This window comes from Poecilia formosa, unplaced genomic scaffold (assembly GCF_000485575.1).
Source record: "Poecilia formosa unplaced genomic scaffold, Poecilia_formosa-5.1.2 Scaffold277, whole genome shotgun sequence".
Classification (NCBI taxonomy): domain Eukaryota; kingdom Metazoa; phylum Chordata; class Actinopteri; order Cyprinodontiformes; family Poeciliidae; genus Poecilia; species Poecilia formosa.
The window spans coordinates 697,685-724,122 of NW_006800216.1; the positions used below are offsets into that span (position 1 = coordinate 697,685).

A 26,438-nucleotide genomic window follows, 5' to 3' on the forward strand; every position below is an offset into this window, starting at 1 on the left:
TGGACCAATGCTGATGTGAGCGCAGAAACATTTTATTTATTGAAAACTATGTTGATGTGGAGGAAACTCTAAGCAAACGCTTAGCAATTTGCACACAACTCATGAACGAATAAAAGGTTCTTCCAACTAACTAAAACTCATTTCAGTTTGAGTTTCTATCCCACACAATTGATGTTTATGCAATCATTTTAATAATTCACCTGTTATCAAAAATGTATTATAATTTAACAATCATTTACTCCTATTTTTATTAAACACACCTGCTAAATGTAGTGGTGACCAGTCTTTTCAAATATACTCTATTGAATGACATGAGTACTTTATATATGTTATTTAGTTGGGCTGTCTGCTATGGGAGCTAATCTATAATCTTCCACTTAACAGGCATGCTAAACTAAATGGCTTTGCCTTAAAATGAGTGATTATTAAAAGTTTACTGGCTTGCTATGATTTTTTCAAACATTTTTTTTTGGGGGGGAGGGGCTTAAAAATATATGTATATAAAATGTTCAACAAACTGGTACTGGTGATATGTGTAACTAACTTTGCTACAGACTTCAGTTCTAAGTAGAGAAGTAGATTCATTTAATGTATCGGAAGGTATATAAAAGTATAAAAATTAAAAAAATTTCTTTTAATTACGGGGCTATTTAACTGATACGCAGGTATATATTTGGGTAAATTCTCCTGTCATTATCACTTTGCCCAGTAGGTGGCAGTAAATGCAACTTATGGTTTGTCAAACCACAACCTAAATTCCACAGTGGGGGTTTTACTTTGAAAGAATTTAACGTTTCCGGTTCAGGGAAAGTTGTTTTTAAATGGGATTGTCAGATTTTGCAGTTTATCAGTGACTTTTCTAAAAGGTGCAAACGTATTGTAATGGAAAACTGCCAGAGAAAAAACACGGGTCTGTAAAGTATTTGCTCTTCAGTGATAATTAGCTTGTTGCGACAGCTAACAGCGAATTATTCAGGTTGGTATTCGTACAACCAGTTGATATAAAAGGCACATTGTAGTGCAAAACTATTTCAGTAAGGTATTTTTCCTAAAATACAGTAGATACTTAAATGACTGTGTTGTTTTAACTTTACTGGCTTTTGTCTCATTCAGTGCTCTGTAGATGTATTAAAGTGCACAGCAGAATTTTAGAGAAGTTTGTGGGAAATTCGAATATCTATCGAATATGTTTTTGTTTTTAAGGGATGTCATGACAAAATTCAACTGATCTTCACCAGGTTGCACAGTGGTATAAACTTAAATGAACAAAAATCTCAGCTGATTCTCTGTGGATCAGAGTGATGGCCAAGGGTGAAAGTCCCAGAAGATTAGCAGTTTCTGAAATACTCACCTCCCAAAAGGCAACAGTAACCATGCCACACTGAAAGTCATTTAAGTTCCCTTTGTTCCCTATTTTAGAAGCCTAAATGCAGTAAGTTGCTTAAAGCAATCAAACATGTACCTTGGGTTATATATTATTCTGAAAAGACTAGAGCTGTTCTCTCCATAACTGTCTTATTGTTTTCATAACATTCTCAGAGTAAAGCTGCTGAACTGTTTTGTTATGATAAAACTTTGGACTTCACCGCAAAACAAAAACCACTTTGGTCCAGAAGTAGTTCTATTCCAGATCTTCTATAAGGACCTTGACCTTACATGTAAACTCATATGACCCCTGTTCATATTTTCTCTTGTTCTAACAAACAGATGTGTTCCTACTGCTGTCCTCTCAGGCTGCTCTCTGCGGTCATGTGGGAGGTGGCGCAGCGCCGAGACGTTCTCCATTACAAAACCCTCGGTGAGTTTGTGATGCTGGTGACGGACACGGCGCCGGACCTGCTCAATGCAAAGCAGTGAGGCAAGTTACTGCTGCGACTGCGAGCCAGAGTGAGTCACTGGGGTGGCACAGTGGCAGGCACACTCAGATATCAAAGATAGACGTGATTATGGACACGCTGCTTTCTGTGTTTTTCAGGTTATTCTTGAGAAACAAACTTAAAGTTCATGTCAGTAACATCTATGTCAATGTTAGATTTTGGCAAAGTACTGTTTGCCAAAATCTAATAACAAGCTGAAATTTTTTGTGCATTCTGCACAGGTGCAACATTTGAGATCTCCACCCAGGTTCTCCTGCTCTGAGTGTCTGTTTTTCCACATGCAGGAGTCGTACCTCCTGCAGCACATCGAGCACAGTCACCCAGAGCAGAACAACAAACTCCAGGTGACCGCAAAGAAGACTCCGGCCCCACAGCCTTTCCCCATCAATGACAGGCTGGATTCTCACACGTGCCCGGACTGCAGCAAGACGTTCAGGCGGGCCTCAGATGTGACCTGTCACCAGCGCACCCACACAGGCGAGCAGCCGTACAGCTGAGAGGAATGCAGCAAGGCCTTTAAGAACTCCTGGGATCTGACGAGGCATCGACATGTCCCTTCTTCTGTTCCCAGTGCGGCAAACGCTTCACCCATATGGGGTTGTTCAGGCTGCATTTTGACCGCACCGCATGCAGCCGGACCTGCAACTCTCCGCTGGACTTAACCACGGAGGTGGTGGATGCGGAGGAGAATCCCTGCAAACAAGGCGGGGAGTACAAGTGCCAGAAGTGCGGTGAGAGCTTCAGCAGCATCTTGGAGCGCCTGAGGCACAGGGATCCGCACTTGGTGAGGCGGCAGTACAGATGCTCCCAGTGCGAGAAGTTCTGCAGCCGTGCCTTTGACCTCAAGAGGCACCAGATGAAACACAGCAGATAAAACAGTATTTTTCAGGTCTGAATGAGTGTTAAATTTTAAGAGTATGGAATAATGTTATTTCCAGACTTTATTCCCTATCCCACTGTCTGAAGACTGTATCCTCCATCTGTGTTTAGCCACCATCTATTAATCATCTATCTGGGCCACTTTCCTTCTTCCTCTTCGTCCATCTGGTCTGCTGAAATCTGAGCAGATCTGGGTTGAAAATGTGCAGGATCCCATTATAAGGTAGGGTGTACTTCAGAACTACACTTCTGAAGTACACTACACTTAAAAACATGTCAGTGTTTGGTGATGCTACATGCAGACCAGTAGAAAGAGCAAGTTCTGTTTGGCACTTCTTTTCCATCAAAATCTGGAGCAACTTCAAAAGGGGTTTGGTACCAGAGGCATAAAGGATTTAGTCATTAGCTATTTTTACTTACAGTTGAAGGAAACTTGGCTCACTGGGATTTTGTTTGGCTCAGTGGTCAACCCTCTCTTTCTCATCCTGTTCAGATAAAACTCACTACAAATAATGAAAGTGTCCGCACTGAAAGTGAAACATTTTTTCCACAGTGCTGCATGTGGTTTTGTAGACATGCTTGTTGTTGGACAATTCTCCCTGCATATGTTTGTAGTGTTGCAATAGGCAGAGGCCGCTCCTGTCACATCACCAGACAACCGCATTAGTCTCTTAAAGAAAATCAAAAAGCACTGACTTTATATTAACTATTTTCACGAGAAAGTATTGACATCAAAATTTAGCTTCCACTTATTTTTTAAAGATTAATTCATAGCATGCTACTTTAAAAAATAGTGAGTCTGTGCACAACCCATCTCTTACTCCAAGCTCACCTCAAAAGCTGGCAAGTTTGTTAGAAATAGTTTAATGAAGAAATAGACACATCAAGATTAATTGGTGTCTTCTGTTGTATTTATTAGAGTAAATCTAATATATTTTACATAATCAGTGCCACCGTAATAATTGGATCCATTTACGCTAAATCTATAAACAGCACTATTACTTGCACCACGTGTTCGTCACACAGGGTGGCGTTTTCTTCAGTTTGAAATTTTAAAAATTTCCCTCCAAGTTTCCCGCCGGACCGCTTTATTTGCAGGGACTTCCGCTCGCAGTTTACATATGCCGTGTCGTTTTCCGGGTGGTGGTTACACTCAGGCAAGCTGAGCCGTCGTTATAATCAACCTTGTAAACAAAAGTTGCTTAGCGGGTTGACTTCAGCGATACGTGAACGGGAAAGACATGCATATCAAAACTGGTGAGTTTGAACAGCTGTTTGGTTTACATTTGCTGGTGTTTGTTAACTTTCAGAGCTTTGTAGTTTGTCTCGCCGCGGGATTAGCATCTGGGCTAGCGATACCGAAGGCAGCCTGGTCACCGCTTTGAATGGAGGCTGGTGGAGTGGGGGTTACGAAACTTTGACTTCGCTTTGCGCGGCTATTAGCTGTTAAGCCTTAAAAGGTGTTCAGTATTTAAGTTATAACCCTGACTGTGTGTCTTATCACTATTAAACTGAATTAATTTTTTTACAAAAAAATTCAACAACACGAGGTGGTCCGTCGAGTTTAGTTCGCAGCACTTAGGCGCTACTAACTAGTTTGCTAACGCCGGTGCTAGCTAGTAGTGTTGGCTGTCCTATTTCAAATGAGCTGCGTAGCTAATAGCTCACAACGTGGCGCTGTGTGTCGAAACTGGTCTTCTAAAGGCAGCATGTCAAGGCTGCTGTTCGAAGAAACCAGCTAGCTTCCCGAAATTTCTGTTGCGACGTGTTAAACTGTGTCGGTGGATTTCTATAAACGGTGGGGGTCGTTTAGTGTGGTTGTACCCAACATGTCCCACCTCTCTACTCATCACTCAACAACCATCCGAACCGCATTGCTTTAAGCTTAGGTAACATGTATTTACGTTTCGCACGATTTGCCGTCGAAAATAGCCAATAATTACGTCAGCATGTTTTTGAGTCATGTGGGTCGAAGGTGGCTGCTCAGCAATAAAAATATAAAAACGAACCAACTTTTTCCAGTAGACGCATTATCCTATGATTCATCTTTTGCTTTTTCCTTATCAAGATGGAGACTGTGACCCAATTTGAAGCATGATATTGTTTCGTATAACGCTTTAATTCATTTAAAAGTAATTTTAGAGTTTATCAATGAAATGTGAATTACAACGTGTGGTTTTGATTTTAAAAAATCGGCACAAAAAAAAAAATCTCTACAATAAACTAGCTATGTTTGATGTTTCATCCCTTTTAATACGCCAACTTTTCATCTGGATTTTACGAATTGACTGTCCTTCAGATTGTTCACGCAATTTTGATCCGGTACAATTTGTTCCCTCCTGCACATGGTAAAAGCAGAGACAACAGGGAGCTGCTGTTGAGTTTTGAGCTGACTTCCACAGTAAAGTCACATGAAAACGTGTTATCCACCCCCACTGTGTGTTTACACAATCATGGAAGCGAATAAATTGGCCCCTTTGCCTGTTAGCATCCCCCCATTTCATGCCTGTGTGCTTTTACTTTTGTTCCGATTTCCATTTCACACCTGTAAACAGGCATCCAGTTGTCACATGAATTATAAAAATCTTTGATTCTTATGAACAGTTAGATTCCCCTTTGTCCATCCATTCATCCATCCTGCGGTTTGGATGCTACGTGTTGGAGTTGCTTTGCCTCATGTCCTTATAGAAAATTTTAGATCATTACTTTAAATTGTTACTGGCTGACTTGTGTACTGAAGAGGATTGAAGCAAACAACCAAAGGTGTAAATTAGTGAATATCAGCTCCACTTCCAGATACAATAATAAAAAAAATTGTTCATGTACATAAACTATAAACAGATTATTGTAGTTTATGAACTGAGATAAATACCAAAATGCTCAAATCTTATGAACAGATTTGTTTTTATGTTTTCATGGTTTTATGCACTTTTTAGAAAATGCAATTTGTGTCCGAATACCCAAAGTTGTTTCTGGTCAGTTTGAACTGCCCAGTGCCCTCTGGGTGGTTTCAGCTGGTACAAAACAGCTGAAACTACAAATGTTCAAAATGGCGACTGGGTGAAAATATATATATATAAATGTATAAAAATGTTTTTTTACTCAACATTTTTGTGCTAAAGTCTAAATATGGGCTGTCAGTTTGCTTCCCATCACCCAAACCCAGACCTTGGTTGGACCTTTTTCAAAAGACAGAAATTCAAAGCTTTAGTGTATGAGAGGTGAAGGTTTGTGTTGTAGCCAACATGGATCACTAGTTGGATCAAACTAGCATTAAAGCAGAGAAGTGGCTACAACTAGCAGTTAGTTTAGTAATCCATTATTCTACTGATTATTCTGTCGATTAGTCGGATAAAACAAATCTTATTATTCTGATTTTTCATTTAACCACTGAAGTCTTGCACATTAGAAATGCATTAAAAGATGCAAATAATTTAACTATGGTACTTTTTACAATAAAATAAACATGTTGCCTAAGATGAAACGACAGCATTCCTTCAGCAAAGGATGAATCTAAAAGCATATTGTCAACGAATAGTTGGACAGGAACAAGTCCTATAATTAAAGCTTCAGTTGGTTCAAATTCTGAAAAATTTTGCTAGGAGATTTTAGAATTTGAACCGGTTGAAGGTAAAACTATGTCACTTCAGAAGTTCTGGGTAGAATAAAGGCTTTTCATATAAAGGACAAAATGTAAATTTTTTTTGTACAGTTTTGGCTTCATTACTTATGATTGTTTTAGCAAATGGCCTTTAAGTCTGTATTTTCACCTAATCGATTACTAAATTAGTTAATTTCAAAAATTGTTTAATCACGATTAATCTGATTAATCGTTTCAACCTAATGCAGAATGATGTTTTCACCGACTTGTCTACGTTTTCATTCCAGGTACATGGGAAGCAAGCAACACTGTGTGTGAGTCCGAAACCCTGTGTGACCAAGCAGTCCTCGTGTCGGCAACCAAGTCCGAGCCCCAGATCCGTAACCGCCGCCTATCTCCTGGTTCGGGAAACTGCGGAGGAGGAGGCGGCGGCTGCATCTCTGGAAACGCCCAGTCTCCACGACAACGATCCCCCCAGTGCGAGCCGAACGGCCCCAGCCACGCCCACGGCCCGAGCTTCCGCAGGGAGAAGGAGCGCAAGAACCAGCCTCACAAGGGCCGCACTGTCCGGAGGGAGAGCCAGAAGGGGGCGCTGCGAGCCGGCGAGCGCCCACTAAAGGCCAATCAGAAGGAGAAGTGGGTGGAGGACAGTCTGTCACTGCTCAAGCCTCCGCCCGCTTTCCCGGTGCAGGACAGTCCTGCCAAGCTGCAGCCGGCCGTGAGCTACGCCTCCAAGGTGAAGGCCGGAGCAACAAGCGGAACGCTGGAGGAGGAGCGGCCCGCCATCGGGGACCTGCTGCAGAACCAGTGGGGTCTGAGTTTTATTAGTGAAGCTAAGCCAATCACAGAGGGGCCCCTCCCTCACCCTGCTGCTAGCCCTCTAGTGGACACAGAGAGCAAACACCCAGTGGACCTACAGCATGACGCAGCTCTCACAGTTCAGCTCCCGGAGGAAACTCCTGTTCCTGCTTCTGAGGCACAGCAGGCCAACGGGGACCTCCTGCTCAGCTGTCGCCATCTAGTGGAGGCTTTGAACTATCACAATAGAGGTAGGTGCTTCAGCTGCACACTGGCTTTAAGTGACAATAGAGACCAGCTGGTAATTTTTGGTTTTCTCCCCCTTTTAGAATGGAATATAATCCGTAACAGACAGAAGAAAGGTGAGTTGACTAAACTATTTTACATTTTATGGAGTATGGTATGCAACCTTAAAGTGTCACTGACATGGCAAAACCACTGAGATTTCATTCTGTTAACACAAAAGCTATTAATTAGTTCTCATAGAATAGTCTAAATGCAGAGTGTCTCTGTTTTCCTCTGAGTAGCTGGGTCAAACGCCAGCGCCACCATGTGACAAACTAATAAAACTGAGTACACAGAAGCAGAGGATGTTGTGAGGATTTCTCTGCAGTTTTAGAGGAAGGAGTGACGCAGAAGAGGGTTCTACTGAAGGGCGGCAGCAGTATTTACTGAGCCTTATTGTTCAGGAAGCAACAATGATTTCAATGTTTCTGGGCAGGAAGTGTTAGAGCTGGACATTTGTTACCTCCAAATCACTGAATTGTAATAAACGGATAATAATCCACTTTAAAGTAATTGGATTATTGGAATTAAACCAGAATTAAAGATGAATTATCATATTCATAGATATGTTTACCATTCAGTGATTTGGAGACAACTCTCTGCTCTCCAGAGAAGGATCTGACCCTTCACTGTTCGATCCTTCCTCCCTAGAAAGGTTGAAATCATTGTTACTTCCTGAACAATATGGCTGCAGTCCGTCAGTAGAACCAGCTCCCTCTTCTTCATCACTCCTTCTAGATTCTTCCTCCAAACTGCAGAGAAATCACTCAAGTCTTCACTGAATTCTCAACTTCCTCTGCTTCTCTGTGCTCAGCTTTGGTTGTTTATGGTTCAACTTACCCTGATTACATCACAAGATGGCGCTTGGCCCACTTACTACAGACGAAAACAGCTACACTCCACTTATAGTAGGTATAAAATACAACTTGGTATCCGTCAAAGCATTTACAAAAGCTTAAATAAAAAAGTCTTTTCATGCCAATTTTGATATTTGCATTTAAAGTTTTCATTTGAAACTGCTGTCAACATTGGGTTACATATGATTATAAATGTTCATAACTGTCCACTCAGAATTGATACCTTTGTTCATCACTTCTGGTTTTGTTGTAAGCAGCACCTTTGTGTACACCTGAAACGGCGCCTCCTACAGGCTGTGTATGGTAGAATTAGAAATGTGAAAGAAATACAGATCACCTTTCTTGTTTGAGACATTTTATTGGTATTTAAACATGAAAATGAAACCGAATGTATTGATCAGTTTTTGTTGAGTTGAATCTGATTTGCTTTTATTGTTCCAGATCCAAAAAGAGTGGTGTGGTATAAGGAGACCCAGGAGCGTCCAGCCTAGCAGTGTGACCGACACACAGCATCAAACGCCTACAGAACACACACGCACACACACACACACACACACCTTCACGCACATTTATGCTCACGGAAGACGGACAAATTTGAGTCCCATCCTCACAAGCTGCACTCAGGATGATGTCTTCATGATGTCTTCACATAAAGCCACACTGAGACACTTTGGACTAACTCCTTTGAGATCTTACAGCAATGGACTTTTTTTAACGCCTTACAGAAAGCCTGCCTTAAATAATCACCTCATTCCCATTTTAGCTTCTTCCTGTAAAGCTGGTCTTTTCCCCTCCTACACTGTTTATTTTCTTTTAACAATCTCCAAGGAGTCTAATTTAATTAATTTTCTCCCTGTTTTTGAAAGTTGCAGTTTTATTCAATGTTGTCCTCTGCAAAGCGAGTGGTCAATCAGCACTTTGTTTAAAACTGACCAATGTGTGTGTGAGAAGCCCTCTGAATTTTTTTCCCTGTTTTGAATTGGAAACCAGAAGAATGTCCTGTACCTACTTGAGTTTTGTTGTTTATGAATGCAAGGGTTGTCAGTTTCATGTCTTCAGTTTACAGAGGGGTGTAGTTAACGGCACAGTACATTTCACCCTTTACCCTACAGATCTTAATGCTGTGTTCTCATAATTATTATTTTTTATTTGGTTCCTATAGGGTGAATGTTTGAATCCATAAGGGATGTCACAATGTTCTGTGTGGTAGCTTTTGAAAATTTATTTGAATTAAAGCAAAAATTACACTGGAGAAGGGACGCAAGAAAGTATTGCTTAATAAAAATGAATAAACTTTGAGAGTTTGACTACATTTGATTTGCTGCCTGCTGTAGAGACTAGCTTAATTCCCCCTCATATGTAATGCTTTGTGTCTTACCATATTCACTTTAAGCTTACAAAAACTAACCTTTGAAACGGGAGTAAATTATATAAAAAATACTTTATTTGCATTTCCCTTTCTGAGCCCAGTGAGATTCCAGAGCCAGGCTGCTCCTCAGTCTCTCCACGTCACCTCTACTTCATCAGTCCTGTACCTGGAGCAGTGATCAACAGGCTACCATCGGTCATCCATAGATACTGAGACAGAAATCCTGGGACTGTAGCTGCTGCCGTTACCTTTGTGTGATCCAAGAGTCTTCCAGCTCTGTGACGTAGCCGCTTCGGAACATCTCCCAACCCGCCTGAGCGATCATCGCTCCGTTATCTATGCAGAATCTGGGTCAGAGCACACAAACCTAAACAACCTGATGCTTTTTAACTTCATAATAGAAAGATCTTGTTTACACCAAGTGGTTTGTATCTGGAGACTCGGATCCTGAATCCAAAGTAAAAAACATTTATAATATTTTTAAATGCTTAGTGTGGTTGACATCTGGAAACGCTTAAGTTTCAGCATTTATACCACTGCAGTTACTGTATTTCTACCACACAGTTAACTGCAAATGTGTGTTCCTATGGAAACGGCAGTGTCATGGTGGATGGGTTTGTTTACCGCTCGTCTGTAGCAAACAGTTTGGCTCCTCTCTCCTTGCACATCACCCCCATCATCTCCTGCAGACGCAGGTTACCTGTGGAGGAAACATGTTGCTTCCTTCATGTTTTGTAAGAAAAGAAACTCAGGGATTTGCACAAATACTTGAAGGCAGCAGTTCATTACTAACAGAAAGTTGTATGTTTTTAACAACTTTGTTTTAGTCCACGTTGAGATGCATTTTATAAAAGACCTCATTTCAGTCTTTTTAAAAGAAACTGAACTGAATGCTGTTTTTTACAAGACGAATGTGAAGGTAGCATCACTCTGATCATTTAGTTTTCTCAGCTTAACTTGCTTAGTTATGGTTGGTGTTCAGAAGTAACCACAAACATGAATGTTGCCTAATGAGTTTTCTATCCAAATCTCAGAATGCAAATGAGCAGCAGCTCTGGGAATTGAGCCTTTATGACATATAGTCTGTAAGCAAAGACTATGGGAGAGAATAAAATGGATGGAAGTCAAATAGATAATGACCTACTATATATATTTAAATATATATATATGTTTCTATTTATGTATGGATATTTTATGTATTCATGTATTGTGAAGGACATACTGAGTCATTTCTGCCCAGCGATTGTCTATATCCCAAACTCCTGAAATGCCTCTTAGTGTACATTTCTGACAGTTTTTCCTTCCACTCAACCTTCTATTAATATAATGGGACGACAGCATCTGTGAACAAAGCTACTGAACTGATTAACTTACAGCCCACTCCTCCGACAATCAGGACCTCCTGGGAGCCGCAGTGAGCCATAGCCCTCTCTGTGATCTCCACCAGCATGGCGAACACCGTCTCCTGCAGGGGTAATGGGAAGGTGCTGCACGTCACTCATTTTATATTCATGTCAAATAATCTTATCGTTTCATCACAAATGGAAACACTTTTCCATCTATTCATTTGAATCAGCTACCAAGTGGTTCAGAGTACCTGAAGGGAGAAGCACAGATCCTCTGCGGTGCACTGACCAGAGCTCAGCATTTTATTAGCAGCTTCCTGTCAGCAAAAAATAATGATTAGACCTGAGAAATCAAACAGTTTAAGTCTTTTCTTTCTTCCTTCCTCTCTTGTTTTCTCTTAATTCCTTCCTGTTTTTGAGTCCAGTCCTGTTTGTCCTTCCTTGCTTGCTTTCTGGAGCTATTATTGGATATATTATGCCCTGCGTCTCCAACGCCGAACCATGGATCAGTTCACACCGAGCTTATGTGCAGCGGCTCTATTTCCCTCCTGTACTACCAGATCGATGGCATTCAATTTAAAAGCTGCATCATATGAACTTCTTCCTGTTGTTTCCATGATAAGGGGGTTTGAGTGTGAAGAAATGTCTCCGTCGTGACTGCTGCTAGCATGTGCTTGTTCTAAATCAGTGTTTCTCAACCTTTTTGGGCCAGCACCCCCCACCAAAGAATTTGTAGGATACTTTGCACATTATCTTATTAATGCTACTATCACTATTGTAGATGTTTTAAGTTTTATGCTTGTTTCTGTATTTGTCATCAAAAATAATTTCCCAGAGAACAAAAAAGCCATGGGAATAGAAATTATTTTCACAGGTGTCTACAAAAAATGCAATGAACATTAAAGTTAAAAATCGGTAGGCCTAACAGCAGCCAGTCAGAGTGGAAAAAATATTCTTGTTCTTTCTCATTTTCTAGTTGTTAAATATTCCACAAAATGACCAGATAAAAGATGTTCAACATGCCAGTTTAAACTTTGATCTATTTGCAAAACCACTGAGCTCTGCAACATTAAAACATGGATAGAACTGGATGGAACATGGATACATTAATCATAACTCTTCTCTTCAGTGTTTCTGTAGGTTTCTGGTGGTGCAGCTCTGTGCTGCCTTCAGGAGAATGGGACATCAGAGTATCATCCATAAAATTTCACCCACATGGCATTTACTGTGCAAACCAGAGCTTTCAGTGGAAAAACAAAGTTCCAGGTCCTTTTAATGCCGTACAAATATGAGACGGAAACATGGATTATATCTTTATATAGACCTGTCTATTGATTTATAGATTAATAGTTTTACTGCACAGAAATTACAATGAACAAATCTGGTTCTTAATCAAATCCTAATGAGTCAAATTGAAAATGTCATGGAGTCATCAGCCTCATGACATTAACACTGACATGAAAAATAATATTGAATAAATAAATATATCAAATCTAATTAAAACCATAAATAAGTGATAAGTTCTTTACTGTTATGGTCTGTAAGATATATTTATTCTCAGTATTAGATGTGGTCTCAACAAACCAATGGCACTTCAATAATATTATTTCACCCTTTATCTGGAAATAGTCTGTTTATTCTTTCCATACCGTCCTCTGTATTAATTATTTCTCTAAAGGTCTTGCCATACCAGTTTATTCCTCTGTATTTACTTTAGTTTCTTAGTTTATTCTTGCAATTTGTTCCTCATGCATTTCCATTTAGTTTCCTTTGATTAGTATTGTCCTCTCGGTTTATTGTGTTCACTTTAGTTTCTTTCCTGTTGCTAGATTTATTTTATCGTTTATTGACCATCATTAATCTTCACTCATCACCTGCTGCGCCTCCTAATCGTCATGTGTTTCACATCATGTGTTTATTTTTCACTATTCAGCGTCGGATTCTCTGTTTTTTAAGCCATCATTCACATCTAGTTCGCTCCGTTTTATGTTTCGCTACTCCTGTTTCAGAGTTTTGCGCAATGTGCGCATCGTTTTTTTTATTTTTTTTTTTATTTTAACCCCCTATGTTGCGCAGCGTTCGGGAAGCGTATCGATGTGGAAAGACAGACTGACATAAACCTTTCAAAACAATGGAAACAATATCGGTGTTCTGATTATTGAAATTTAAAAGTGCTGTGGTTCTGTTGTTCTGTGTCACCCGTTTCATACCGGACCACTTACAGCACCGATGTTAACGCTATAAAATGAACGCTCACTATCGTGGTATCACCATGGAGGGATTTCTTTATTTAAATGGGTTCATTTTTCAGAGGGATACAATGTGAGGGTATTGTGATTTTAGTAATTACATGTTTATAAGATCGATTTTCTGTTGTCCTTCCATGGAAGCGGGCAACTTTCAAACGGAAATAAAACACTTTTTAATATAAGTTGCTGCTTTGACATGATCACAGAACTGCCAAAACAAATGTACAAAAATACCAGACAAAGTGAATCACAGCAACGTCATCAGCCGGTTTAACGCTGAACTGATGCGGTGAAGCTTCCAGTAGCAGGAGAGGAGCTGCGCCAAAAGCTAACAAACACTGAATAGAAGAGCTGCCATCGATACAGTTGCAGCCAAGCATGATTTAATGTTACACAATACAGTTTTACCAAGTTGCTCAAAGTCTAAACTGGCGTTGTTGTGCATTTAAGGTGTAAAGTTTACTTTAGACCAAACGCCCCCCAAAGGAATCCCACCAGCCCCCTTTTGTAAAAATTTCCGCCAGCGCCCCCTGCCGTCCTCTGAACGCCCCCCGGGGGGCGGTACCACCCACGTAGAGAACCGCTATTCTAAATGAAAATTAGCGCTTTCTTCTTTTTTTTTAAATTTACAATAATATGTAAAACAAGTTACATAAACAGTAACTAAAAGAATGACGAGGGTTAAGGAAGGTATAAAAGCAAAAATTACAAACAGGAAGAGGTTAAATACAGCAAATTAGGGCAGATTACATGATAAATTCTTTGCAAATTGCAGTATTTAAAGCTTTAGCTTTGGTACAATACTTCAGAGAATACAAATATGAAGAAACAGGCACAGAAGGCATTCAATTTGAGTTTCCACTTAAGAAATTTGCAGCTGTGGATATTAAATTCAGCTAAAATTAATATTAAGTTTATAACAAAGACTTTAAACAGAAAAAGCCACATAATATAGTTTTAAAGTTAAACGGTACATGTATTTTCAATTTTCTTTTTAGGAGTAAAAAAAAATAAAAAATTTCCAAAATATTTGAATATAAGAGCAGTCTCAGGAAAAATGAGTGATGGTTTTCTCAGAGTTGTAAGAAAAAGGAACACAGATGGTCTACATTTGGGTGATATTTACATATTTACATATTTTACTAATAACATGATAACGTCTATGTAGAATCTTTAGACACTTCTTGAATTTCTTCAGCAACAACCAAACAACTTTCCAGCAAATATAGTTGAAGATATTGTTAAAAACTCTGCTGAATAACAAAAAGAGCCTTTAAGTCTGGTGATCGGTTACAACTCAAAAACATACAAAAACAGCTGAAACATAAACTGTGTGAAGACAGAGCTGTGTATAAGATAAGTTCATATTCAGGACCAGTTCCTCCAGGGCCTACTGATCATATTCATTTTGGTTTTTGTACATTTTGTCGCACTGGAACCGCAAACTTTAATATTTCAGTAGATCATCATCGTTATGAAGTAGAAGGAAGACGCCATGATTTGAAAATAACTTATAATAAAAAATGTGAAAAGTGTGCTGTGTGTTTGTGGTTTTCCCCACGGAGTTAAAACTAGACTTTGAGAGATTTCAAGATTATCTGGGTCAATCAAAAACATGAATAAACTCTGTATTAATCTCCATTCATCCATTTTTTATGAAGACTAGACATGAAGAGTGCCCGATTAATAATCTTTTTTTTTCAGATTTATCACAAAAAACCCAATAAATACTCTAGTTCGAGGTTATAATAGAACAAAAAGTGTAAGTGCTCCACTAACCTCAATAAAGGACAGAATCCCAGAAAAAGACACGTCCATCCCCTTCACCGTGTACGGCAGCTCCACGTACCGACTTCCTCTGTAACAAACACAGGAGAACGCATGGCGTTTCCCTTCTGGCTCTCTGTGTGCTGAACGTTCTTCAGGGTTCTACTCACTTTTTGGCCATCTGCTCTATGTTGTATCCTGGACTGGGATCGTTGGAAATCTAGGAAGAGTTCCATGAACGAGCTTTAACCTCCACGTCGTTCACAGTAAGACAGAAAAACATGGCCGATGTCACCAACACACACCTTGATAACTCTGGCGAATCTGTCCAAACAATTGCCGACCGCGATGTCAATGGTCTCCCCAAATATTCTGTAGCGCCGCTCTAAGTAAGCGATAACCTGCAAACACATTACCACTGTAAGACTTCCAGACTCCACTTCCCACAATTCTTAGTCCGTCACATTAATTTTAAACAGATAACAAAAGGAGGTTCTCTATGAACGTATGGTAGATATACTATGATGGGTCGACTTTACTCTGGGAATGGAAAGAACAGATAAAGTCAGGAAGGAAAACCTAAAGAGAAAAGGAAAGAAGGACATAAAAGAAGCAAAGATGAAAAAGACAAGAAAGAAAGCAATAAAGAGAAAGGAGAAATGACACGGGAAGAGGAAAATAAGGACAGACACTAAGGAAGGATGGAAGGAAGGAAAGAAAGAAAAACAGACATAAGAGAGGGAGGAATGAAAAAGGTAGGAAGGAAATGAGTGAAGAACAAGAGAAAAGCAAGAAAAGAACATGAGGGAGGGAAAATGAAAAGAGAAGGATGAAAGACATAATCAAGGAAGGCAAAAACGTAATGCGGGGAAAAAATAAGCAAGGGGGATAAAAGAAAGATAAAGGAAGGAAAAACATGAGACAAAAGGAAAGGAAGAACATGAGAAAGGACAAAAAAGATGGATGAAGAAACCCAACATTTAATCAATAGCATAAAACGGATGAAGTCTGGAAATACTAACACTTCTAAACACTGATATCAGACTCCAGACATCAGCTCTCAGTGAGGATCATCCTGAACTGGCTGGTTACCAGCTGATTCTGAACACCGGCTATAAAACACCAGAGTGATGAGGCTGGAAGCCCACCTGAGTGTTTCCCCCGCTGACGTAAAGCACGGTGGGGTTGTTGGCCTGGGTTATGAGTCGGCCCATCTCGATGTGTCCGATGCAGTGGTTGACCCCCAGCAGGGGCTTCCCCCACAGCTGGGCCACGGTGCGCGCTACGAGGGCCACCGTGACCAGAGGGGCTCCCATACCAGGCCCTGAGGGACAAGGAGAGAGAGGGGCTGATGAGAGCTAAACAAAGATATATTTATGTAGCTTTAGCTTGTTGTTTTTCTACTGTAATCAATGAAAATCATGTTTTCTACCTTTAGTGTACGCCACACAGTCAATGTCTGCCGGCTTCAGCCCCGCTTGCTCCAGCGCCTCCTTCAGGACAGTGAGTATGACTGCGCGATGATGCCTGGCCGTGTCACTGGGCATGAACCCTGAGGCGAAGAATAAAAAGTGTTTAATAAAAAAGAAGAATCGGATGAGACTGGTTTGTCAGACGCGTTAACGGCGCTCGCCTTGGCCCGGCGGTGTGATGTATGTCCGTCTGGGGTTAGACAGGACTTCACCGTCCCTTATGATGCCGATGCCAATCTTGTTGGCACTTCCTTCGAATCCAATAACAACAGTCATGGCAACTAACAAAAAAAAAAGAAATGAATGATGATATTAAATGTTTTAATGTCTACAAAACAAGTCAGTGCTCATAGCCTGATTAAAGGTTTGTAGTTCTTTGGAGGCTGTCTGACCATCCCTCTAGCTTTGACCTCTGAAATATCACATAATTTCGAACTTCTTATTGTTGAATCAGAACGTCTGACCTTATCTGGGCCAGTGTTTAAGATGTTCTTCTTGGTTATGTTGGAACCTCCTGGATGAATTTTGGATGAAAAACAATTTTGGTAGAGTGAAATCCTGGGAAGGTTCACCTCTTTTCAGTATTTATTCCATTGAAATTAGTGTCACCTTTAAACACTGACAAATGTCAGAGATTGTCTCATCTTAAATTTCTTTAGTTTAGGATCTGATGCTTTGCTGTTTGAGATCTTTTAGCCTATTTAAAGTTATCTTACATGTCCTAGTAAAGTATTTTTGTGCTCATTCCGCACCATTTACCTAAAAAATTCAATTACAAAGTTGTTTAAAAACTTAAAGTTATCTGATATGAATCTGAAATATTAAGTGTGTGTCTGTGTGGGGGGAACAAACACACAATAACTGCAAGTGGAGTAAATACTTTCTTACCACACTGTTCAAATGATATAGGAACAAAGAAAAAAAAAATAAACATTGTCAACCATTGCCAGGACAGATTTTTAGATATTAATATGCAGCTCAGATTATCTTATATAACGACATACTGTACCTGTAGCCATGACTCTAAATGCTGGTTCCTGTATACAGAGCCTGAAAACCCCACTTTAACTTGACTAACACAGTAAAACAGTCTGTACTACAGGTGCTATGATGGAAACAACATAAAAGAAGTTGGAGTTAAATCTAAAAAACCCAGTTTTTATCAGTCATTTATAGCTTGATAGTTACATATTAGACTTTTAGTCAAAATATCCTTACATAGCATATATATTTTACACAATTATTTGTGAGTTTGTACCAGACGTTAATTTCTTTAGAGGAGCAGAGACGAGCAATATCTCCCTAATTAAGGGATTAACAGCAGCTGTGTCGTTAGCGCCTCCTCTTGCTTCAGCTCGAATAAGCGCTCGAATATTGTTTTATATTTTTATAGTATCAAAAAAAGTTTTACCGAGTATTTAGGTTTGTTTTTCTTCCTCTCACGCCACATTAATTTTCACATAGTAGTTCTGAATGTCTGCAGCCGAGAGTGACTCCATAGACATAACTAAGGACCCAAACATAAAGAGCTGTTAACTCGCCTTATCAAAAGGAAAGAAAGAAAAAAAAGCTTAGTCTAACCACTATGTTTAACAACAAAACATGGCAGAATATTGTTAAATACTTCCAATTAATAGGTATTCGGTTTTCTTTGTTAATACGTAATGAAAATTTGTTTTATTTATTTATTTATTTATTTTCCTGGTAGTTTTTCAGGCACATGTGAAGACAACTATTAAGTCCAAGCAGCGTGGTCACATTGAGCGCTGTTATGTTTGGGGGGAGTGACTGAGGTTGACTGAGAACTGCGGCTCGTCTGGGCTCTGCATCCTGTTGTGAAAGTGCGAGTAAGATTACATTTGCATGTCCTTTTCCTAAAACGCGCCAAAAGTGAACAAAAAAACCTAATTAGCCACATTTGCATTTGTTGAGGAAATTATCGAGCTAATGAGAAGCTTGCTTTACTCGCTGGTCGTTCCTCTGTCATTCATTCCTTGTGCAGGCCGCCTGCTGCTTCTTTGTTAGAGCCACAGCTAGCTTTAGCACATGTTGGTAATAGCTGAACAAAATTATCACGGAGAAAAGCCTAGTAGCCCACTTCGTCTTTCCGTTACAGTTTTTTACTGCCATATCTTTAACCGGGCATGATATTTGCACAGACATTACTCTTCATCACAATCAAATGACACACGAACATGAGTTTCCGGTATTGTATTTTAGGACTCAATCTGTTAAGGCTTCAAGCCACGTTTCGTGTTTCTCAAATCCTCAAACTGCCACAGGTATTTTACCAACTTGAGCATGCGCACACACTTACATCTCCTTTTTATGATAGTCAAACTACACAAATATGGTCTCCAATCACATTGATGATGGATTCTCGTACAAGAATAAAAACAATAAAAGTAAAGTAGCTCCTTGCTTATTATTGTTTTAATTTGTAGCATAATTATACTCAATGTATAAATGTATGTGCTTAATGTATAGAAACCAGGGAAAGTCTGTCAATATGCTCAAATTGGTTTTAGTTTGGACCCTAAGTTATTACTGCTGACTAAATATTATACTCAATCTTTTGTTATCTCTATGTTACACTGATTGAAATTGCAGAGATGATAGTGATTTAAAATATTGTGAAGCTTTCCCAACATAAGTTAGGAACATGCAGTTTGATAATCCTTTTTTTTTTTTTTTTATCTGAGGGAAAGAATCAAAGTCAGCATGTCAAAACTTGAGCGAAAACCTGTAATCAGCATTGGCCCTCAAAAAATGTTAGCTTTTGTAATAGGATTCAAAATTGGAGATGCACTGGTTGGAAGTTTGGTTTCTGATCTGAATTTTGCAAAGCGTTGACTGACTGCAGTGATTCTACACTATACTAGAAAATAGATTAACTTTAGAATTGTCTTGCTTTATTTACAGTTGATTTTTAACATTTATTTTTTTTTTCTCCAGCGGCGCGGGTGCTGCTGTGTGTGCGTGCTGTGTGTGTGCGAGGTGTGTTTGCTTGCAGAGCCAGTTCCAACATGAAGAGAGGCAAGAAGACAGATGATACGTCTGCTGATGGGGAGAATGATACAGGCTCTGGTACTAAAACAAAAAATTGCAGTTCCCAATAAAGATTTCATGAACAGAGGGAGGAAAAAACACTAAATGCACCATCCAATATAATCCCTTTATGATCTCCCTTCAGCTTCTGCAAAAAAAGCCAAGAAATCCAAGGAACCAGAAGCCCCTGTATTGTACGAAGACCCCCCTGACAAAATGACGAGCAAAGATGGCCGTAGCGCCAACATGAAGATCACCTCCTGGAACGTAGACGGGCTCAGGGCGTGGGTTAAAAAGAACGGACTGGATGTGAGTTTGCAATAAAAGTTCACTCAGTCTTATAAAAAAAAAAAAACTAAATAAAAGCTAATCATCATGCTTGTCATTCCCAGTGGGTGCGTGAGGAGGCGCCAGATGTTCTGTGCCTCCAAGAGACAAAGTGTTCAGAGAAAGCCCTTCCTGCCGAGATCACGTCCATGCCCGAGTACCCCCACAAATACTGGGCTGCATCCAATGACAAGGAGGGCTACAGTGGTGTAGCCATGCTGTGCAAGACTGAACCTCTCAAAGTCACGTATGGTATTGGTGAGTAATGGGTTGTTGTGTTGATACTTAGTTTATACCTGTGGTTTTCTGCTTTAGTCCTCAGGACCTACTGCTCTTTGGCATGTTTCTGGACTTTGGAAGTGATGACTGAAAAAAACAAAATCTAATTCTCCAGGCAAAGAGGAGCATGATAAGGAGGGGCGCGTCATCACAGCCGAGTTCCCAAACTTCTACCTCGTGACGGCCTATGTCCCCAACGCGAGCAGAGGGCTCGTCCGCCTAGATTACCGTAAAACCTGGGACATAGACTTCCGAGCTTACCTGAGCGAGCTCGACATCCAGAAGCCCCTGGTGCTGTGCGGCGATCTCAACGTTGCGCATCAGGAGATCGACTTGAAGAACCCGAAGGGCAACAAGAAGAACGCGGGCTTCACCCCGGAGGAGCGCGAAGGGTTCAGCCAGCTGCTGGCGGCCGGCTTCGTGGACAGCTTCCGTGAGCTCTACCCGGAGCGGGCCAACGCCTACACCTTCTGGACCTACATGATGAATTCCCGGTCTAAGAACGTGGGCTGGCGGCTCGACTATTTCCTGCTCTCGTCTTCCCTGCTGCCAGGCCTGTGCGATAGTAAGATCCGTAACAAGGCGATGGGGAGCGACCACTGCCCCATCACTCTCCACATAGCTGTGTGAATCACCACATCTGATGATAATCCAACTTTTACTCTGTCTTTTTTTTTTGTTCCAACTTGTCTCCACTGTATCAGCTATTGTGTGGAAGTCTGGAGTGGTACCCAGTCTCACTGTTAGTAGAGTTGCCCTGTAGCTTAGTAGTTTTCTTTAAATGTTCCACAACATAGATCATGTCTGATTACCCAAACTACTTTAATAAAATCCGTGATATACATCCAAGGTCTGCACACATGCAACACTAAACACACAGTTAAGCTAATTTTCATGATGTTTCTGTTACTGATCCACTGCTGTAAAAGGAAACCTAACATGGTTTAAGCTCCCTTCTTGTATCTTATATTTTTTTATGTGAAACTTGCTTACACTCTCAAATAAAGACTCTTTATTTCCAGATTTTGAGTTGCACTTTTCTTAGCTCAATGGGTTTTATTGGTAACAAATAGGGGTGCACCGATTGCAGTTTTCCAGCTAGTTGCCAATCTTAATGTCAGATCTGCCATTACCAATTACTTTCATCTTAAATGTTGCTAAACACAAGTTGCTGAGTTGGCAACAGTGGGGTGACTATTGTTAAATGCAGACATGTCCTGGTGGCTGGACTGTCAGTGAAACCTGTTTCACAGGAGAAAGAGGACAGTGGTTTATTTTTAGACCTTTGTTGAGGTAGACAAGATGAGATACGTTTGGCTTCACCAATCTCCCGAAATTAAGGAAATTGGCGCCGATAAATTGGCGGATCCCTAGTAGCAAAGGACTTGCTTGTAAGAAATGGCTGATCGTATAGATTTGCATTAGATTCACGCCATGGTTACAGGACAATTGGCAACAATGTGGCAAAAGCTTTAAAAGAAATAAATGTAAAAAACCATTTGGGGAGGAATTCCTACCAGGCCCTATTAAGTGCCAGTTGGTTCTTTTGAACTACTTGGCACTTGTAAATGTAAGGAGTTTGCTAAGTGAAACAGTTTTAGTAATGAAAGACAAGACTTTTGTGACAAAGCATTTTCTGAGTTGAAAGTGTTGGGAAGCAAGGTGGAGGATCTGTCATGCTGTGAACTCTGAAAATGTTGTCAGATTTAATAAAATCATTTGCCTTCCATTAAGAGAATTGTCCAACTGGCCACACTTCTCAAGCCTAAATGCAAACCTTCTTCCAAAGTGATACCAGAGAAAGGAGCCTAGGATGCTACAGATCATCCAGAATTCTGGATCATCCAGAATATTGGTTCTCAAACTTTTCCCCGAGTACCACTTCAACTAATATAAAGGTTTCAAGACCTGACAGACAACGCAAACGGTTCCCCTGATGGAAAAGTCAAAATATTTTGCACCAACTTATTCAATCTGAAGTAGGAGCAAGGTTGGGTGGGGCTTTTACACTCTTCCCAGATTTCTGTACAGAGGTAGCTAAATGACCAACACCCCTTGTAAAAGGTTTGATTTTGTATAGTGAAATTAAAACTTGGATTTCATCAAACATTCTCAACTACACTTACTCTCTTAGTGGATTCTGTTGAAATCATTTCTGCCAGAACTCATGTTTTTAGGTAGGTTTTATTAGCTCTGCAACACAGACAATTAGCTCTATTGTAAACCAGATTAGAAGACCACAGTGTGAACCTAGGCTTCAGAGAAACTGTGCTGAGAAATATATCTAAACCTTGTAAAATGTTAAAGGAATGAACTAAGGACCTTCCTACTGTTGTTACCCTGCCTTAAGGTACAAATATGTGACATTGGTGATTTAAAATTTCACAGAACAAACTCAGTTAAATTTATCATGAGTGGTGTTAGTCTACTGCAATTGATATTTATATTTAAGACCTTTCACACCCATTTCCCAGTGATACTACTAAGTCTGCAGGTGTATTTATGACAGATGTGTCCTCAGATGCGTTTTAAGATGATAAGACTGCCTGAAACCCTTTCCACACTCTAAACACAGATACGGTTTTTCTCCAGAGTGTGTCCGCTGGTGTCTCTTTAGCCGGTTGGCACTCAGAAAGCTCTTGTCGCATTCAGAGCAGGAGTATGGCCGGGCCCCAGTGTGGTAGCGCAGATGGATGGTCAGGTAGCAGGACTGGGTGAATTTCTTGCCGCAGTGAGGACACTGGAATGGCTTGTGGCCCGTGTGGAAGCGCTCGTGCTTTAAGAGCTCTGCATGCGAGAAGAAACCCTTGCCACAGTCAGAGCAAAGGTACGGCCTCTCGCCCGAATGCGTCAGCTCGTGTCTGATCAAGGTGGCCTTGTACACAAAGCTCTTGTCGCACTGCGAGCAGCGGAAGACGTTTTCCCTGGTGTGGCAGCGCTCATGTTTCTTCATGTTGCGCTCCCTCTTGAAGCTCTTGCCGCAGAACGAGCACATGAAGGGCATTTCTTCAGAGTGGATCTTCATGTGGCTCAACAAGCCGCCCTTATAGAGGAAGCCCTTCCCACACTGCGTGCATGTGTGCGGCCGCTCTCGTTGGTGCGTCCGTTGGTGAGCGGTGAGAGCCGCCCGGTATGGAAAACTCTTCCCACAGTTGCAGCTGTGAGGTTTTTCCTCTTTGTGGGTAAGGATGTGCTTGTTCAGCTGTCTTTCACAGCTAAAGCCCAGGTTGCAGTGAGAGCACTTAAACGAGTCTTCCACTTCGCCAGCGTCCACTCCATGGGTCTTGAGGTGCTTCACCAATGCAGCCTTCCAGCTGAACGTCTGACCGCACTCTGAACACTGGTAGTCCCCATCCTCTAAGTGGCCACTCTTGTGCCTGGCGTGTTCCGTTTCCGACTTGAAGAGCTCCCCGCAGATCAGACACGACAACTTGTTTCCGGATGAGTGTGTCTGCTTATGCCTCTCCAGTGACTGTTTGAAGGAGAACTGCCGTCCACACTGGGAGCATGAAAACGGCTGCTCGCCTGTGTGCACGCGCTGGTGGGCTTTCAGTAAAGAGTGGAACCTGAAGACCTTCCCACAATCTGCACAGCTTATGTGTCTGTGTTGATCTGTGGCACCGGTGGGGTGAACCTTATTGATGTGCTGCAGGACCTGCCCTTCCTCAGAGTGCTGGAAGGAGCACTCAGGACAGGAGAAAGCAACTACTGAGGCATCTGCTGGAGAACCTGATGGTACAAAAAGCAACGAGTTTACATATAAATACAAGCGAATACTTTCCGTTGTTCACTAAAGACAAGAACATGCAATCAGAGGTAGCTTTTATAGGTTCTCAAGAACCTAAACAACAACTACCAAGTTAAGTACACAGCAAGATTAAACCAATTTGAACTTAATTTAGTACTCATTTACATTTCAGTGTCTGTCTGGAGATAAGATTTTCCTTTAGCAGGCTTAGTTGTTTTTGAGTATCAAATACCAATCTTGTGTTTCACACCATGTGGATGTTCTAGACCTACAACACAGGCTGGTAAGCAGAAGAATGATGACACTCTTAATTGAATTTTACTTTACATCTAATGAAACACTTCAGTAATTTGCAAAGCAGCAGAGTAGCGCAGTAACACTGGTAGTGTGACTGTAAAGGCAAGTTAGAACATGAGATCTTGTCAGGGAACTGGTTGTCTAAGTGACTATTGGAAGCTACATAAGCCAAATTTCATAGACCTTCCATAAACCTTCACTTTCATGGTTATGAAGAAAAAAAATCCAGAACAGCATTTCTTATAGCCACTCACTTTCACCACCTTGCTTCGAGACCACAGGTGATCCATAAGAGTGCTCCGAACTGAAACATAAGAATAATGATCATTAATTTTCAGAGTCTACAGTTAATAGGACTTTAAAAAGTGCCAATGTGACAATGTAAAATCAAGGACATCAAAGATCAACACCAAGGAGAGGTGATTTTACCTGACGATTGGTAAAGGTCTCAGTGATGAGGGATTCGCCCTGCTGCACTTGTTCCTTTGATTAGTGGCCATGTGCATCTGTAAATGTATCGCCTGGATCTTCATTGTGGGTCGACGTTTGCGTCCACTTGTGCGGACATTCGGTGGTTTGACACAGTTGTCTCGTATGGATTCAGAGAATGGGCGATCGCCTGTTTCCACCGGACAGTCTGGATCTGTGTGTTCAGCACTCGCTTCGTTGACATCCACAGCCTTGTTGGTTTCTGGCCCATCCTCTAAGCCTTCTTTGAGTTTGTCCGAGTTGCCATCATCAGAGTGAGTCTTTAAGTGACTTGCGAGGGCCAGCTGACAGCTAAATTCCACGTTGCAGAGATGGCACGAGTGCACGCCATCTTCGGTGTGTGTTTGCCTGTGTGGCATGCAGGCCGTGTCCACGCAGTCATACGTGCGTCCCTTTCTGTGTGTCCGTCTGTGTCTGTCGAGGGACTGCCTAAAGGAGAAGCAGCGGCCGCAGTCGGTGCAGCGGTGGGGGCGTTCTCCCGTGTGGATGACGCTGTGTGCCAGCAGCGAGGAGGCAAACTTAAATTTCTTCTCACAGTGGGGGCAGTCATGCGGTCCTGCGGCAGCTTTGTGTTGAGAAGAGGATGGAAGTTCGGTCAGTTCTCTTTTTGGCTCTTCTTCGCTCGTCTTTTCTAAATACACAACCACAGAACATTCCCCTACTGTGCCTTCTCTTCCTTCAAAGCAGTTTTCTTCTGTCACCACTTCAACGTTGGAGCTCGCACCTATTTCAACCTCAGAGTAATCAGAAACTGTAACTATTTCCGCTATTTCTGGTGCAGGTTGTGTTTCGACGTGGAGGTCTTGAAGTGGGTCCGACTGGTCCGGTTGTTTGCTGGTTTCCACCAGTCTCCTCGGGGGAAGGGCAGAAAGTGAGGAAGAGATGTTGTCGCCCATACTAGCTGGTGGAACTACAAGAAAAGGAATAAAGCAGAACCATAAAGTTTAGCTTATACGGTTCACAAAAACGCTGTCAAAAGAAGCGACCTACCATGTTGGTCTAAATGCCCCAGGTTCTTGTGGTGCTGCAGTAGATTTTTCAGGTCTGTGGGTTCAGAGATGGTCTGCAAACAGTCTTCCAACAGAGAGCACTCCGCTCCAAGCCAGGACACAGTCTGAGAAAAACATCTGACATCAATATTCACACTATTTAACTTGAAAAATTTGTAAGGTCACATTTTAAAAGGATATTAGGACCCTTCTAACTTGAGGTATGACGCTTTGTCAATGAGGAAGATAGAAGAAATAATCTCATCTCATAACATCTTAAAGCGGCAATATTATATAAAATCAACTTCTTTGAGCTTTACATCACATATTATAATGTTATTCTCTCATCAAAAACGTACATGGATTGTTGCCTTGAATCTTTCATTCATGTTTGAGAAATGCTTTAATCTACCATGGCAACCATTCAGCTGTACAAAACGCCTGGTTGGACCTAGCGCTGCCTTTGAGATGAAGCTCCTGCATTTTTACTGGTGCAAGGCTGTAAAAGGGTTAATAGAGCAGCGATGTGATGACGTGATGATGTGAAGACAGAGTTTCAAAAAAAGCAGGTTTTAAAGAGACAGAAACCCAAATTCAAGACATTAAATAAAGTAAAATTTTTAAAGTCATTTTTGATATATGTACAGGTGCTGGTCATAAAATTAGAATATTGTGATAAAGTTCATTATTTTCCATAATGTCATGATAAAAATTAAATTGTCATATATTTTAGATTCATTGCACACCAACTGAAATATTTC

The 26,438-nt window shown here is 40.9% G+C and overlaps 4 protein-coding genes across 6 annotated transcripts in view; 2 read left to right on the forward strand and 2 right to left on the reverse strand.

Moving 5' to 3' along the window:
- Positions 1-3,834: 3,834 nt before the first annotated feature.
- LOC103151288 (uncharacterized) lies at positions 3,835-9,596 on the forward strand. Of its 2 annotated transcripts, none has more exons than XM_007571264.2 (4): positions 3,835-4,013; positions 6,645-7,406; positions 7,485-7,517; positions 8,739-9,596. In XM_007571264.2, exons 1-4 carry the CDS (start codon positions 3,998-4,000, stop codon positions 8,786-8,788), a joined length of 861 nt encoding a protein of 286 aa, XP_007571326.1. In that variant the 5' UTR covers positions 3,835-3,997; the 3' UTR covers positions 8,789-9,596. The 2 variants fall into 2 exon arrangements, with proteins under 2 accessions (XP_007571326.1, XP_016536819.1); XM_016681333.1 differs by lacking the exon at positions 8,739-9,596 and adding an exon at positions 8,255-8,368 and having other exon boundaries at positions 3,971-4,013.
- Positions 9,597-9,719: 123 nt separating this feature from the next.
- On the reverse strand, positions 9,720-18,029 carry osgep (O-sialoglycoprotein endopeptidase). Its single transcript, XM_007571265.2, has 12 exons — positions 17,912-18,029; positions 16,662-16,781; positions 16,461-16,580; positions 16,177-16,352; positions 15,334-15,429; positions 15,199-15,248; positions 15,041-15,119; positions 11,264-11,329; positions 11,041-11,131; positions 10,291-10,366; positions 9,915-10,013; positions 9,720-9,832 (listed from the first exon to the last, which is right to left on the reverse strand). Exons 2-12 carry the CDS (start codon positions 16,774-16,776, stop codon positions 9,793-9,795), a joined length of 1,008 nt encoding a protein of 335 aa, XP_007571327.1. The 5' UTR covers positions 16,777-16,781; positions 17,912-18,029; the 3' UTR covers positions 9,720-9,792.
- A 212-nt stretch (positions 18,030-18,241) lies between these two features.
- On the forward strand, positions 18,242-21,177 carry apex1 (APEX nuclease (multifunctional DNA repair enzyme) 1). Of its 2 annotated transcripts, none has more exons than XM_007571267.2 (5): positions 18,242-18,341; positions 19,456-19,587; positions 19,694-19,857; positions 19,941-20,133; positions 20,270-21,177. In XM_007571267.2, the coding sequence occupies exons 2-5, from the start codon at positions 19,527-19,529 to the stop codon at positions 20,782-20,784; spliced, it is 933 nt and encodes a 310-aa protein (XP_007571329.1). In that variant the 5' UTR covers positions 18,242-18,341; positions 19,456-19,526; the 3' UTR covers positions 20,785-21,177. The 2 variants fall into 2 exon arrangements, with proteins under 2 accessions (XP_007571329.1, XP_007571328.1); XM_007571266.2 differs by having other exon boundaries at positions 18,243-18,347.
- A 1,142-nt stretch (positions 21,178-22,319) lies between these two features.
- LOC103151292 (zinc finger protein 420-like) overlaps positions 22,320-26,438 on the reverse strand; it is an 8,382-nt gene continuing 4,263 nt past the window's right edge. Inside the window, exons 6-9 of the mRNA XM_007571268.2 lie at positions 25,679-25,802; positions 24,629-25,598; positions 24,454-24,503; positions 22,320-23,883 (exon numbers count right to left, since the gene is read on the reverse strand). Coding sequence (XP_007571330.1) covers positions 22,655-23,883; positions 24,454-24,503; positions 24,629-25,598; positions 25,679-25,802 — 2,373 coding nt within the window. The 3' untranslated portion in view covers positions 22,320-22,654. The remainder of the gene's footprint in view (positions 23,884-24,453; positions 24,504-24,628; positions 25,599-25,678; positions 25,803-26,438) is intronic.

Bases quoted from the DNA above. Each gene is read 5' to 3' on its own strand.
- osgep (XM_007571265.2), bottom strand. From the start codon at position 16,776: ATGACTGTTGTTATTGGATTCGAAGGAAGTGCCAACAAGATTGGCATC. The intron at 16,581-16,661 runs GCGAGCGCCGTT...TCTTCGCCTCAG, and splicing joins CATCACACCGCCGGGCCAAG to GGTTCATGCCCAGTGACACG. The intron at 10,367-11,040 runs GTAAGTTAATCA...TTTCCTCCACAG, and splicing joins GATTGTCGGAGGAGTGGGCT to GTAACCTGCGTCTGCAGGAG.
- LOC103151288 (XM_016681333.1), top strand. The intron at 7,407-7,484 runs GTAGGTGCTTCA...TCCCCCTTTTAG, and splicing joins TTTGAACTATCACAATAGAG to AATGGAATATAATCCGTAAC. The intron at 7,518-8,254 runs GTGAGTTGACTA...CTCTGTGCTCAG, and splicing joins CCGTAACAGACAGAAGAAAG to CTTTGGTTGTTTATGGTTCA.
- apex1 (XM_007571267.2), top strand. From the start codon at position 19,527: ATGAAGAGAGGCAAGAAGACAGATGATACGTCTGCTGATGGGGAGAAT. The intron at 19,588-19,693 runs GTACTAAAACAA...ATCTCCCTTCAG, and splicing joins GGAGAATGATACAGGCTCTG to CTTCTGCAAAAAAAGCCAAG. The intron at 20,134-20,269 runs GTGAGTAATGGG...CTAATTCTCCAG, and splicing joins CAAAGTCACGTATGGTATTG to GCAAAGAGGAGCATGATAAG.